Genomic DNA, 14,205 nt, shown 5'->3' with positions numbered 1-14,205 from the left:
AAGGGTCAGAAGATGTGCAAAGAAACAGAAAAACATAGCCCACTCAAAGGAGGAAAAATTCCAGAAACAATTCCAAAAAAAAAAAAAAAAGTCACCAGATTTACTAGATAAGGACTTTAAAACAAATGTTGAATACCTCCAAAGAGCTAAAGGCAAAGATGGGCAAAGAACCAAAGGACACCAGGAAAACAGCATGTGAAGAAAATAAGAGTGTTGACAAAGGGCACATTGTCATTTTTTTAAACCAAACAAATCCTGGGGCTGAAAATTATAATAACTGCATGGAAAAATTCACTAGAGGGGGTTCAAAGGCAGGCTTGAACAAGGAGAAGAAAAATCCGCAAACTTAGAAGTCATTTGAAGTGATCGAGTTCTAGGAGCAAAGAGAAGAAAGAATGAAGAAAAGTGAATAAAGCCTCAAAGACTTAGGGGACAGACTCCATCAAGCCAACCAATGGACGCACAGTGGGAGTCCTAGGCAGAGACGGAGTGAGGTGAGAGGAGGGGTGAAAGGGACAGGGTGATTACCAGAAAAAAAGAATGACTAAATTTGAGGAAAGATGTGGATATACAAATCCAAGAAGTTCAATGAACTTTAAGTAGGATAAACACAGAGACCTACAGTGAGACGCATTATAATCAGACCTGTCAGAGACAAAGAGTGAACCTTGAAAGCAGCAAGAGAAAAGCCACTCATCACAGAAAGTGATCTCCAATAAGATTTTTAGCAGATTTCTCACCAGAAACCTTACAGTCCAGAAGGCAGTTAGGATGCCATATTTAAAATGCTGAAAGAAAAAAAAAATGTCAACTGATTACATCTGGCAAAATTGCCCTTCAAAGATGAGGGAGAAATTTAAGACATTACTATACAAAAACTGGGGATGTTCATTACCACGAAATCTACCCCCACAAAACATACTGAACGGTGTCCAAGTTGAAATGAAAGGATGCTAGATAGTAACTCAAAGCCACATGAAAATATAAAGTTCTCCAGTAAAGATAAAGGTAAATACATGCACAAATATAAAAATAGTATTTTTATAATTTTGGTTTGCAACTCCGTTTTTTTTTCTAAAGAACATTTTTTTAAATTTTATTTATTTGTCAGAGTGAGGGAGAGGGAGAGCACAAGCAGGGGGAGTGTCAGGCAGAGAGAGAAGCAGGCTCCCTGCTGAGCAAGGAGCCCAATGACGGACTCGATCTCAGGACCTGGGATCATAACCTGAGCCGAAGGCAGATGCTTAACTAACTGAGCCACCCAGGCGTCCCTCAATTCCACTTTTAATTTTCTATAGGATTTAGAAGATGTAAGATGTAATTATATATCTATGTTAATGGGTTTAAAGTAATTTGTGAATCAATAACATAAGTGGAGGGACAGAGTAGCAATTGAAGTTAAGTTGGTAACAGATATATTGTTATAGATTGTTAGAACTACATATAATATATAGTTAATAATCTAGAATATAGATTGTTATAACTTTAGGATGTTATATGTAATCCCCATGGTAACCACACACACACAAATACCCATAGAAGATACACAAAAAGAAAGAGAATCAAAATGTGTTGGTACAAGAAATCAACTAAGCACAAAGGGAAGCAGTAATGGAGGAAATGAGGGACAAAAAAAAAAAAATACGTAGAACATACAGAAAACAATATGGCAGAAGTAAGTACTTCCCTATTAGAAATTACTTCAAATGTAAATGGATTAAACTCTCTAAAAACCGTAGGCTGATAGAATGGATAATAAAACCAGTCAGTATTCAATTATATACTGCCTATAAGAGTCTTACTTTAGATTTAAGGACATGCATGGGTTAGAAATGAAAGGATGAAAAAAAATATTCCTTGCAAATAGTAAGCAAAGGAGAACAGAGTTGGCTATACTAATATCAAAGAAGACTAAAAAACTCTTACAAGAGATAAAGACATAATGGTAAAAGGGTCAATACAGCAAGAAGATACAACAATCATAAACATTTACATGTCAAATATTAGACCTCCAATATGTATTAATAATATATAACACACACACACACACACACAATGTGTGGTATGGCATAAGGCAAACCTATAAAGAATGGAATAGAATAGAGATCTCAGAATAAACCTTTGCGTATATGGTCAAATGTTGTTTTTGATGATCATATGATTTGACAAGGGTGCCAAGACCATTTAATAGGGAAAGGATGATCTTTTCAGTAAATGGTGGGGGGGTTTTGTTTGGATAAAACAAAATGTGCTCTCTACAGACAATGGAATGTTACTCAGCCTTTAGAAGGAAGTTCTGACACAGGCTGCAATATGGATGAGCCTTGAAAACATGCTCAGTGAACTAAGCAGACACAGAAGTACAAATACCGTGCGGTCTTACTTATTTGAGGTGACTAGATTCGGCAAATCCATAGAGACAGAAAGTGAAATAGTGTTTGGCAGGTGCTGGAGGGATGAGGGAAAGGGGAGTTAGTGTTCAATGGGGACAGAGCTTTAGTCTGGGAAGATGAAAACGTTCTGGAGACGGATGGTGTTGACGGTTTATACAACAAGCATGTCCTAAATGCCGCTGAACGTGCACTTTTAGAAAGTGGGAAAAATAGGGAATTTTGTGTTATGTATATCCTCCCACGATAAAAATATTTTTAAAAACAATACAATATTAATACCATATTAATAGAAAAGATAAATACGGTCAACTTGATGGATACAGAGAAAGCACGTGACAAAATTCAGCATCCATTATGATAAAAGCTAAGCAAACCAGCCACAGTCATGAACTTCTTCAAACTGATCAAAGGAACCTGCAAAAACCAATAGCCAACAAAATACTGAATTATTTTCCCCTGACATTAAGAGCAAGTAAAAGATGCCCGCGTTTGCCAGTCCTAGCTTTTAAGGAAAACAAATGAATGTTCTTAGAAGGAAATGTGGATAAATATGTCGTTCCTTATGTTCTCACAATTGAGCTATCTTTTCAGAAACCAAGCAAACTAGGATGTAAATTAAAATATATTAGTTCATGTCAAGACATTGTGGCCTGAAATTGAGGTGTATAAACTTTCCGTGATTGTGTATTTTTTTTCTTTTTTTTATAGGCCTCCAAAGTATGGTCAAATAATCTTAACTCAAGTAATGAGGAATCATCACTTAAAATAACTTCTATCCTTAATCGGGATGCAAATTTAGTGCCTTGTATTGTCCAAGAAGAAAATACCACCCTTCTAATTCTTCTATAACATATCTTCGCCCTCTTTGAATACGGACTTTTAAGTCAAATTGTCAAGTCATGCCACTGAGGATACGGGGGCAAAAGTAGACAAGGAAATTATTTTCATAGAACAATGATCCCAGTGGGAGCGTCCAGTACAGGCAAATTCATGAGCTGGAAGTCTCTCCCTGTGTCTGTTACCTTCACAGCAGAGAGAACGCTGTTTTTATAGCAAACTGTATATGTCTCCTGTCAGGCTGGCTACATTTTTGGAATACCTACTAAGTAGAAATCCTTTATTAGGTATTGTACAGAAACACATGTAGCAATACCAAAGAAGCGAATATGGAAACATCATCTGTCTGGCATAATTTGGGAAGGAAGTAGACCAACAAAGATAATTTGCCAAGGAACCAAAGCTTATAACTTGTTTGGGGTTTTTTTGTTTGTTTGTTTTGGGACAGTGTGTGTGAGAGAGGGAGAAGGGGCAGAGGGAGAGGGAGAGCGAAAATCCCAAGCAGGCTCCACAGCCAGCGCGGAGCCCAACACGGGGCTCGATCCCAGGACCCCGAGATCATGACCCCAGCCAACATCAAGAGTCAGACGCTTACCAAACTGAGCCACCCAGGCGCCCCCAAAGCTTATAAGTTTCAGTGTCAGAATCCAAGCAATTTCACATCCCCACTGTCACCACCCAGTCTGAGGCCCACCACCCCTCTATTGCTTCCACACTTGCTTACACCCCTCCAGGCCAGGGAGGTTTCGGATCAGAGCACGCCACCCCTCTTTTTAAGACCCTGAAATGGCTCCTACTTCTGTCCGTGCAAAATCTGGCAGACTACAGATAAAGCCAAGTTTCTCCTATTTCTGCTATGGGATCCGAGGCCGCTGGTCATGCTGGGGGTGAACTGGCGCCACAGCTCAGTGGTTGGTCCCTCTTCAAGAATCCCATTCCAGCCCTGCTAGATCTCTGGTCACCAACCTGCAATGCAATGGCTCCTCGGGGACCCACACACCTGCTTCTGTCTCCCTGAGTTCTCTCTCAGTGAGGACTCCTCCAGACACTGGGGTGTGTGAAAATGGAGCTTATGTGCTTTAGTACATAGCCGTACTTGTTTTCAGGCTTACCATGTATACCAAAGGCCACATCAAGTCATTTTTTAGCTAAGGCATATCTCTAAATACATCGGCGGCAGACACAAATTAGACACCTACCTGACCACTATGGTCGACATTGGAGGTTCCTCCACGTTTTTATTCCCCAAGTGGCATGTCTTCCACCCACGATTTGCATTATTGATGGATTTTCTTTTCCACAGGGGCATGCTACTTGGCTTTGGGGTTGCATTAATCTCTTCTGGAAACTGATGTCTTGCTAGGATCCTTTCTAAGCCAGAGAATTCAGAATTCTGACCTGGTAATAGAAGAAACATGAATGCGATTCAGCATGCCTTTCCATCTTCGCATAGCAAGACTAACACGGCACTCCCGTGGAAAGAATGTTTTTGCCACTTCACAATTGCTATCGAGCTCTGCCCTTCCTCCACGGCAAAAATATTCCTGAGCAACATACTTACACCCTAGCCTGGTCCTGGACATCTAACAGACCCACAGCAAATGAATGAATGAATGAATGAATGAATGAATGAATGAATGAATGAACACACAAACCAATGCTGGCACCACCACAAATACTGAAGCCTATTTAAGCCTGTGTAATTTGTGCCTGATCTCAAATTAATGGCATTGACTGCACAATTATTTTTATCTCCGGAGATGTTAGCCACACTCTGCATTTACATCACATGCACTGCTTCACGTGGACCCCGTCTGGCCCCTAACCAAATGGCTCATCTCCATGCGACAAAGAGCTTGTGGCAGAATGTAGTTCAAGACACTGCACCCTTCATCAAAACAGTCCCGCTAATGCAAGTTGGTACAGCCACTCTGGAAAACAGTGTGGAGGTCCCTTAAAAAGTTAAAAATTGAGCTACCCTATGACCCAGCCATTGCACTACTGGGTATTTACCCCAAAGATACAGACGGAGTGAAGAGAAGGGCCATATGCACCCCAATGTTCATAGCAGCATTGTCCACAATAGCCAAATTGTGGAAGGAGCCGAGATGCCCTTCAACAGATGACTGGATTAAGAAGTTGTGGTCCATATATACAATGGAATATTACTCAGCTATCAGAAAGAACGAGTTCTCAACATTTGCTGCAACATGGACAGCACTGGAGGAGATAATGCTAAGTGAAATAAGTCAAGCAGAGAAAGACAATTATCATATGATTTCTCTCATCTATGGAACATAAGAACTAGGAAGATCGGTAGGAGAAGAAAGGGATAAAGAAAGGGGGGTAATCAGAAGGGGGAATGAAACATGAGAGACTATGGACTATGAGAAACAAACTGAGGGCTTCAGAGGGAAGGGGAGTGGGGGAATGGGATAGACTGGTGATGGGTAGTAAGGAGGGCACGTATTGCATGGTGCACTGGGTGTTATACGCAACTAATGAATCACCAAACTTTACATCGGAAACCGGGGATGTACTGTATGGTGACTAACATAATATAATAAAAAAACATTAAAAAAAAAAAAAAGCAGTCCCGTTAGTAAAAGGAAGGAAGAGAGGGACGGATGGAGGGAAGGAAAGGGAGTCAGTAGAATTGCATCGTGGATTTAGTGACATGACATGACATGACTGTCTTACACTATAGTGTAACAATTTGAGAATCAAAAGCCAGCGTGCGGTCTGCTCTGTGCCGGGCTCTGCAACCATCTAGGTGTATGAGAAACTGAGACACCTTCATCAACCCGGTGCAGGAAGAGGAGCTGAGCCCCAGAGATGCAGGGTGACCCTGCATAGAATTTAGATCAGAACTCGCCCAGCCTCCCTTGTTTCTCAGACTGAACCACACAGTCATTGGCACAGACCCCAAGAGCCAAGAATTGGCCCAAGGGGCCATCGCTCGGCAATCTGACTAACTGATGTAATGATTAATAGATCGATCCTTAGAGGCCTGAAAATCCTTCCAAGTGAGTCAGAAACAGGGCTGGAATCTGGGACTCCTGCCCAGTAGTGTCAGGCCTGGCCCAGACAGCTTCCACATACGGCTCTTAGAAGCGGTGTCTTCGCTCAGGACCCCACAGCGGGGCACCCAGAAGCTCTCCCAGGCACTGCAATAATAGAAATAGCATATGGTTTGCTTTGGTTGTCAGAATTTCAAAGCTAAACTTAATACTAAACTGAATTAATTAACCCAATTCAGCTATTTGATGACATCCAGCTAAAAACATTTTTTTTTGCCTCAAATGAATTATTTTTTATTTTCTTGTACACACCTACTTTCGTATTGTAAATTGCCTCAAATCCTTTATGTAAGTAAACAGGAATAAATCAGAGAGAATAGCATTTAGCAAATACTACAACTTCTCATATCCTCCAGTATTTAGTACTGCACACCAAAATGAGATAAAAACTTGGAACTCACTTTGAATATTTAACTAGGTCTTTTTTTTTTTTTTAAGATTTTATTTATTTATTTGACAGAGATAGAGACAGCCAGTGAGAGAGGGAACACAAGGAAGAAGCAGGCTCCCAGCAGAGGAGCCTGATGTGGGACTCGATCCCAGAACGCCGGGATCACGCCCTGAGCCGAAGGCAGACGCTTAACCACCGTGCCACCCAGGCGCCCCCTGAATATTTAGGTCTTACTGCTGGCCTTCTTTGAAATTATAAGCAAGTTTCCTGGTTTTGAAAAAAGTACAAGGATGCCTCAAGAAATTATTGGAAGGAGAGGTGCCTGGGTGGCTCAGTCAGAGCATGTGACTCTTGATCTCAGGGTCGTAAGTGTGAGCTCTACGTGGGGTGTAAATAAAATCTTTTTTAAAAAGAAATTATTGGAAGTGTAATAATATGGATTATCAATTTATAGATGAAATTTTAGGTATATTGGACAGTGAGCTGCTTGGGTGGTTTTTGTATTTCTTATTTTAATGTATGGAACGCAACACATGTTACCTGGGTGGATAGATGGACGGAAAAATGGGCACATGACTTAGCAATCACAAGACAAATCACAGGTCAGGTACACAAGTACCTGAGCCAAGTACACTAGCCAGCGCGTGTGTGTGTGTGTGTGTGTGCGCGCGCGCGCGCGTGCGTGTGTATGTGCGTGTGTGTGCACGCGCGCGTGTGTGTGTGCGCGTGCGTGTGTGTGTGTGTGTGTGTGTGTGTGTTTACCAGGGGCAATAAAAATAGGTAACTCAGAACTTCAGGCTCTAAAATGATGTGTGGCTTTCACACCTCATAATTGTCTTCTCTAACCTGCACACAGAAGTCACGGATTTGGTGGCCATCAGTGGCCGGCCTGCACGTGAACAGCGCACACACACACACACACACACACACACACACACACACACACTGCTTCGAGACTTGCGTCACTGGTCTCCTCCCTGAGCCCACTCACTCTGTGGAAACCACTCCTCCTACCTGCTTTGTCTCTCCATGCATCCAATGAAGCAAGCTCCCGAAGTATCTAGTGCAGGGGGGAAGCAGTGAATTAACTGAGAGGCATCTTCTTAAGCATTAAAAACAATATACAAAAGCTTTATTTATTTATTTTTTTGAAGATTTTATTTATTTGACACAGAGAGAGAGACAGCCAGCGAGAGAGGGAACACAAGCAGGGGGAGTGGATGAGGGAGAAGCAGGCTTCCCAGTGGAGGAGCCCGATGTGGGGCTCGATCCCAGGACCCTGGGATCACGCCCTGAGCCGAAGGCAGACGCTTAACGGCTGAGCCACCCAGGCGCCCCATACAAAAGCTTTAAACTTCCTCCCACTTCCTAGTTTTTGGGTTGATGCCAGTCATTGAAAGTACTGGTTTGGACAATGTATTAAACATCATAAAACCAATACTAATGCGATCTCAGGAGAGCGCCTATACAGCTGTGCTGGGATGTGGGGTGGGAAGAGGAAGAGGGTCGCTCGCAGAGGCTTGTGGTGTTTGGGGGACAGTTATCGGCACGGATGATCCAAAGGTACATAGTATAACGGAGTCTCATCCCTCATTTTATGTTGCTCGTATGATTTCACTTCCTATTTAAAATTCAGGGGGGAAAAAACCCCTGTGTTTCTAACTATAAATATTCAGTTCGTCTTTCTTCTTTCTTCTTCTGATGGCTCTGGATAACAAATAGAGTCTAATGCAGGCAAAGCTTCCCTGCAGGTGCAGATGGGGGTGGTGCTAGGAGAAATAAAACCCATTTTTAAGGTCAGGTGAAATTTCGACGAGACAGAAGGCTTCAGACACGCAGCAGTGAGCCGTTGGTATCCATGACTGAATTCGTGATCTGACGGATGAAAGAGTGAGAAGTAGGGTCATGTCTTGCAGATGCACCTTCAAGGCAAGCCCCGGAAATGGCATTCCGGAAATGAAACAGCCTTTGAGTGAAGAATTCAGGGTCTCGGAGGCTAATGTCCCCTCAATGACTGGATTCTGCCTCAGGCGCAGGTCCTTCAAGGCTCAGACACAGGACTCTGAGGAAACATTTCTTCCTCGGAACGCGGTTCCCCTCAGTTCTGTCATGTACTTCCAGCTGATGTCCAACCACAGCCAAGAGCCCTGCAGCCCACCCCCTCTCAGGCAAAGGGACTTCAGTGACCAAGGGCACAGGTTTTATCTGGCAGGAACACCACCACTGGCTAAAGGTGTATCAATACCTATCAGTGTCTACACTGGGAGGCTAAGGGAACAAAGCTGAAATCCACATAGAATTGGAATATCACTAGAAAATCAAAACCTACTTCTCCAAACTCACATAAGCACTGAATGCATTTTCAGTGGTAAAATTGTATTTTAATTACAAAAATACATGAAAGGATTTCCATGGGAATAAGGAAAATCAGACAACGTAAAGTAGTATACATAGTTCAAGGGAAGGTCTTCACTCCTCTTTCTCCAGCGGTAGCCAGCCGCTGGCCTGAACGTGAGGTGTCTCCTTCCAGAACTCTTTCCTCTGCATGTATGTACATGTCTGTACGTACAGGTAGACGGTCTTCTTTTGGTATAAATGGAATCAGTGTTTCTTACTTTGCAGCTTATTTATTAATATTCTACAGGGCGTTTTGTAAATATTTTAACATCACTTCCTTTTTAATAATATTTCACAATATGGATGTATCTGTTTATTTAATTGTTCTGCTGTTGAATGACATGAGGCTGTTTACAGTTTGTCACCATGATAAACAACGCTTCAGCGCACACACTCTTTCCTGCATCTGTGGGCACAGGTGCAAGAATTTCCCTAGGACACTAACTAGAAGTGGAATTCCTAAGCCGAAAGGCATGCATATGTAATGGGATGTTAAAATGTGAGTTTTTCTGTGCTTCTCAGTTTTGTCCTAAGGCCACACGGTCTGAGAAAAATCTGGTAGGTGGCAGTTACCCACCTACGTACAACATACCTATCTATACAAGAGAAAGCTGAACATGGGACGTCTGGTGGCTCAGTCGGTGAAGCATCTGCCTTTGGTTCAGGTCGTGATCCTAGGGTCCTGGGATCAAGTCCCACGCTGGGCTCCCAGTTCAACCAGGAGCCAGCTTCTCCCTCTGCGCGCCACTCCTCCTGCTTATGCACTCTCTCTTTCTCTCTGACAAATAAATAAATAAAATCTTGAGAAAAAAACAAGGAAAAACCAAGCATTCTTTAAGGCATGAAGGGATTTCCTTAGGCCGAGTTGTAACACTGTGCACTGTAGCATTTCTCCTCCCCCTGGCAATTGAAGGTACGCCAGGAGAACTCCCTGGGCCCCACAACTCTGTGGTCAACTACTCTTCAACAAAGCAGGAAAGAATATCCAATGAAAAAAGACAGTCTTTTCAACAAATGGTGTTGGGAAAACTGGATGGCAACATGCAGAATGAAACTGGCCCACTTTCTTACACCATACACCAAAATAAACTCAAAATGGATGAAACACCTAAATGTAAGACGGGAACCCATCAAAAAACAAGAGATGAAAAACAGGCAGCAACTTCTTGCTTAGACATGTCTCCAGAGGCAAGGGAAACAAAAGCAAAAACGAGCTATTGGGACTTCATCAAGATAAAAGGCTCTTGCACAGCGAAGGGAACAGTCAATAAAACTGAAAGGCAACCTACCGAATGGGAGACGATATTTGCAAATGACATGTCAGATAAAGGGCTGGTAACCAGAATCTACAAAGAATTTATCAAAATCAACACCCAAGAAACAAAAAATCCAGTCAAGAAATGGGCAGAAGGGGCGCCTGGGTGGCACAGTCGTTAAAGCGTCTGCCTTCGGCTCAGGGCATGATCCCGGCGTTCCGGGATCGAGTCCCACGTCGGGCTCCTCCGCTGGGAGCCTGCTTCTTCCTCTCTCACTCGCCTGCTGTGTTCCCTCTCTCGCTGGCTGTCTCTCTGTCACATAAATAAATAAAATCTTTAAAAAAAAAAAAAAAAAGAAATGGGCAGAAGACATGAACAGACATTTCTCCAAAGAAGACGTTCAAATGGCCAACAGACACATGAAAAAAGGCTCAACATCACTGGGCGTCAGGGAAATACAAATCACACAAAAATACAAAAATCATACAAAAAACCACAATAGGATACCACCTCACACCAGTCAGAATGGGTAAAAATCAACACACAAGAAACAACAGCTGTTGGCGAGAATGTGGAGAAAGGGAAACCATCTTGCACCGTTGGTGGGAATGCAGACTGGTGCAGCCACTGTGGAAAACAGTATGGAGGTTCCTCAAAAAGTTAAAAATAAAACTACACTATAATCCAGCAATTGCACTACTAGGTATTTACCCAAAAGATACAAAAGTGCTGATTCGAAGGGGCACATGCATCCCAATGTTTACAGCAGCATTATCAACAATGGATAAAGAAGATATGGCATATAGCTTATATATATATATATATATATATATATATATATATATATATATATATATATATGAAAAGGAATGAAATCTGGCCATTTGCAACAATGTGGGCAGAACTAGAGAGTATAATGCTAAGAGAAATAAGTCAGTCAGAGAAGACAAATACCATATGATTTCACTCATATGTGGAATTTAAGAAACAAAACAGATGAACATAGAGGAAGGGAAGGAAAAATAAAATAAGATAAAAACAGAGAGGGAGGGGTGCCTGGGTGGCTCAGTAGGTTGAGTGCCCCACTCTTGATTTCAGCTCAGGTCATGATCTCAGGGTTTTGGGATCAAGCCTCTTGTCAGGCTCCCTGTTCAGAATGGAGTCTGCTTGTCCCTGTCCTTCCCCCCTCTGCCCCTGCACGGGCTTGCTTACTCTCAATCTCTCTATATAAAATAAACAAAATTCTTTCTTGCCTCTTCTGAGGTTTCACTACTTGCAGGCAATCCCTGGTGTTATCCCAACTTACAGATGCATCAGTGCAATCTTTGCCTCTATTGTCATATGGCCATCCCCTCCCTCCGTGTCTCTGTCCTCTTACAAGGAGAGTCATATTGCATTAGGAACCCACCCCACTCCCGTCTGACCTCAGCTTAATTACACCTGCACCTCTCTCAAGATCCTATTTCCAAATAAATGCACATCCTGGAATACTAGGGGTTAAGACTTCAACATATCATTTTGGGGGACACAGTTCAGCCCTAATACCTCAGAAAGTATAATTGGCTAGGACCACAGCTGCCTGTGGCCACAGAGACAAAAGGTCCGTGTTGGAAGCCAGTTGTATTTTCACCAGCTGGGTGAAGGTATGAAGGACAGGGGGTCAAGTTTTCTACATGCTATCTGCAAACCCCCTGGAAAGGGGTTAGTTTTGAGTCATCTTGAATAAGCTCCCAAGAGGGCTTCCATCAACCAGTGATGCAATTTCCACTACAATACGTTGGGAGCATAGCCTACAGAAGCTGGCGTAGGGGTGGGGTTGGGGGAGGGGAGATGTCAGCAAGAGGCTGAGTGAATGAGAGATCTCCAGCAAGGGAACCCACCAAATCCCCGGGAAAGAAGAGGCCAACTTTGGAAAGCTGCCACCCCTAGAAGGCCCGAATGACAGGTCACAATCTGATATTTCACAGTCAAGGACATCTTTTCAGTTCTTCCTACACTCACCCTTGTCGACCCAACAGCAGCCAGTGAGCAGGGATCGAATGATTAAAAAAAAAAACCACCAAATCACAGGCCGACTCCCAGTCTCTGAGTCTACATCAGGCCTGAGCGGTGGGGAGCAAGGAGGTTTTTACTCTGGATGAGGGTTTGGAATTTGGACATTAGAGTGGATTTTTTGTTATCTGAATGAATATGACCAGGAAAGCTATGAGATTTGCTTGTAATTTCACCCAAAGATGATGAGCAAAGAGCAACAGAATGGGCCAAAGGGGGAAGTTGTGAGAAAAAAGAAAATTAGTTTCTACTTACTCTTTGCCAGGATCAACTCATTTAATAGGCCAGTAACATACATTTTAAATTTTGACAAAGACTTTCAAATTATCTTTGAAAAAGCCTGAATCAATAAGCACGCTAATAATGATTGTGAGGGTATTAATTTCCCCACATGTTCATCTTTATTGATCTTTCAAGATTTGACCAGTATGTTGGCCTAAAAAAATATTACCTTGATTTATCTTCTACTTCCTTGATTACCAGAGTGTTTGAACATCTTTCGTGCTTATTGATAGTTTGCTTTTCATCTTGTGAATTGCCTGTCTATGACATGTATCACTTGTAGAAGATTCTTCATAGTTTCCCTGACTATTTTTATGTAATTGTTAGTGTAATCTGGATATTGGGGTCAATTCATAATACTGTGCATTCAAGGACTAGGGACCAACCAGAATACAAATGGACAAATTTCTCATCAAACCTTCCTACCCATGACTTGTGTATTAATCACTGTGGCAACTGCTACTTTGCTTTCTAAGTTCATGGGCACAAGGGGTTACCAGCTACCTTTGTCCTTCATTGAAGCATGAATAAATCAGGAGGCAGGCTCCACCCAATTTTGCAAATCAGTCCAGTTATCAACTGTCCTGACAGAATTTCAGAAGTGGTGGGCCACTCCAAACTCCAGACAGGGAAGGTCATTTGTAATACTCGGGGGGAATATCCGGCTTCTCTCTAGGGTGGTACAAATGGAAGAAGCAGCAACAGGAAATAGAGCAAAGGAATAAACTTGAAACCTGACCTTCAACTTGGAAATTCTCTCACTCATCTCAAAATCACATCTACTCCTGTAAATTTAGTGGTCATTTCCCACTTAGTCCACTTTCCATCATTCCACAGATCAGCTTTTGCTAAAAGAAGAGTGACAGACCTATCTCCTTATCTCCATTCATAAAAGACCAGTGAAAGAAAAGGAATGTGAAGGAGTGATGGTGGAGTCCATCACTGGGCATGCTCTGAGAGCCCGGGGCCCCTACAGCATCATCAGTAGGCACGGGGCCATGGGTCTCAAGGAAGGGCCACACCCTCCATGTAGAGAGTCAGTTCTTGGGGCACCTGGGTGGCTCAATCGGTTGAACAACCAACTCTTGATTTCGGTTCAGATCATGATCTCAAGGTCATGAGATCGATCCCCCTGTAGGGCTCCATGCTCAGTGGGGGCGGGGGTGTGTGCTTGGGATTCTCTCTCTTCCTCTGCCTCTTCCCCTGCTCTCTCTCTCTCTCGAAAAAAAAAGTCCAGTTCTTACTTGTGGCTAAAAGAAGCAGTTTGCACCAATATAAAGCGTGTGCTTGTTAAAAGAGTTCACACCACCCTCTGCCCACATACAATTTTGTTTGTCCTCTTCCCTCTTGTAGGAATGAAGTGTCTCCATCAGATGGTTTGGCAGCAGTCTGTGAAGGCTGGACAGAGTCTCAAAGGTGTGACGCAGGACCTCAGGCTGTGCGTAGTTTTTCGGTGTCTTGGGTTTGTCTAGGAGAGGAAGTTTCAGCATGCAGTGTTTGTTCTTGGCTGTCCCCAT

General features: G+C 42.8%; 1 protein-coding gene across 1 annotated transcript in view; it reads right to left on the bottom strand.

The window, feature by feature from the left end:
- The window catches only part of LOC148107311 (testis expressed protein 56-like), a 15,994-nt gene extending 1,789 nt beyond the window's left edge, over positions 1 to 14,205 (bottom strand). Inside the window, exons 1-2 of the mRNA XM_087857898.1 lie at positions 14,013 to 14,205; positions 4,430 to 4,628 (exon numbers count right to left, since the gene is read on the bottom strand). Of these exons, the coding sequence (XP_087714024.1) occupies positions 4,430 to 4,628; positions 14,013 to 14,205 (392 nt within the window). The remainder of the gene's footprint in view (positions 1 to 4,429; positions 4,629 to 14,012) is intronic.

The sequence above is a fragment of the Ursus americanus genome, chromosome 32, assembly GCF_024610735.1.
Source record: "Ursus americanus isolate L20-20 chromosome 32, mUrsAme1.1.p, whole genome shotgun sequence".
Lineage (NCBI taxonomy): Eukaryota > Metazoa > Chordata > Mammalia > Carnivora > Ursidae > Ursus > Ursus americanus.
The sequence above is the reverse complement of the archived record's forward strand: the minus strand, read 5'-3'. Positions and strand labels throughout refer to the sequence as shown.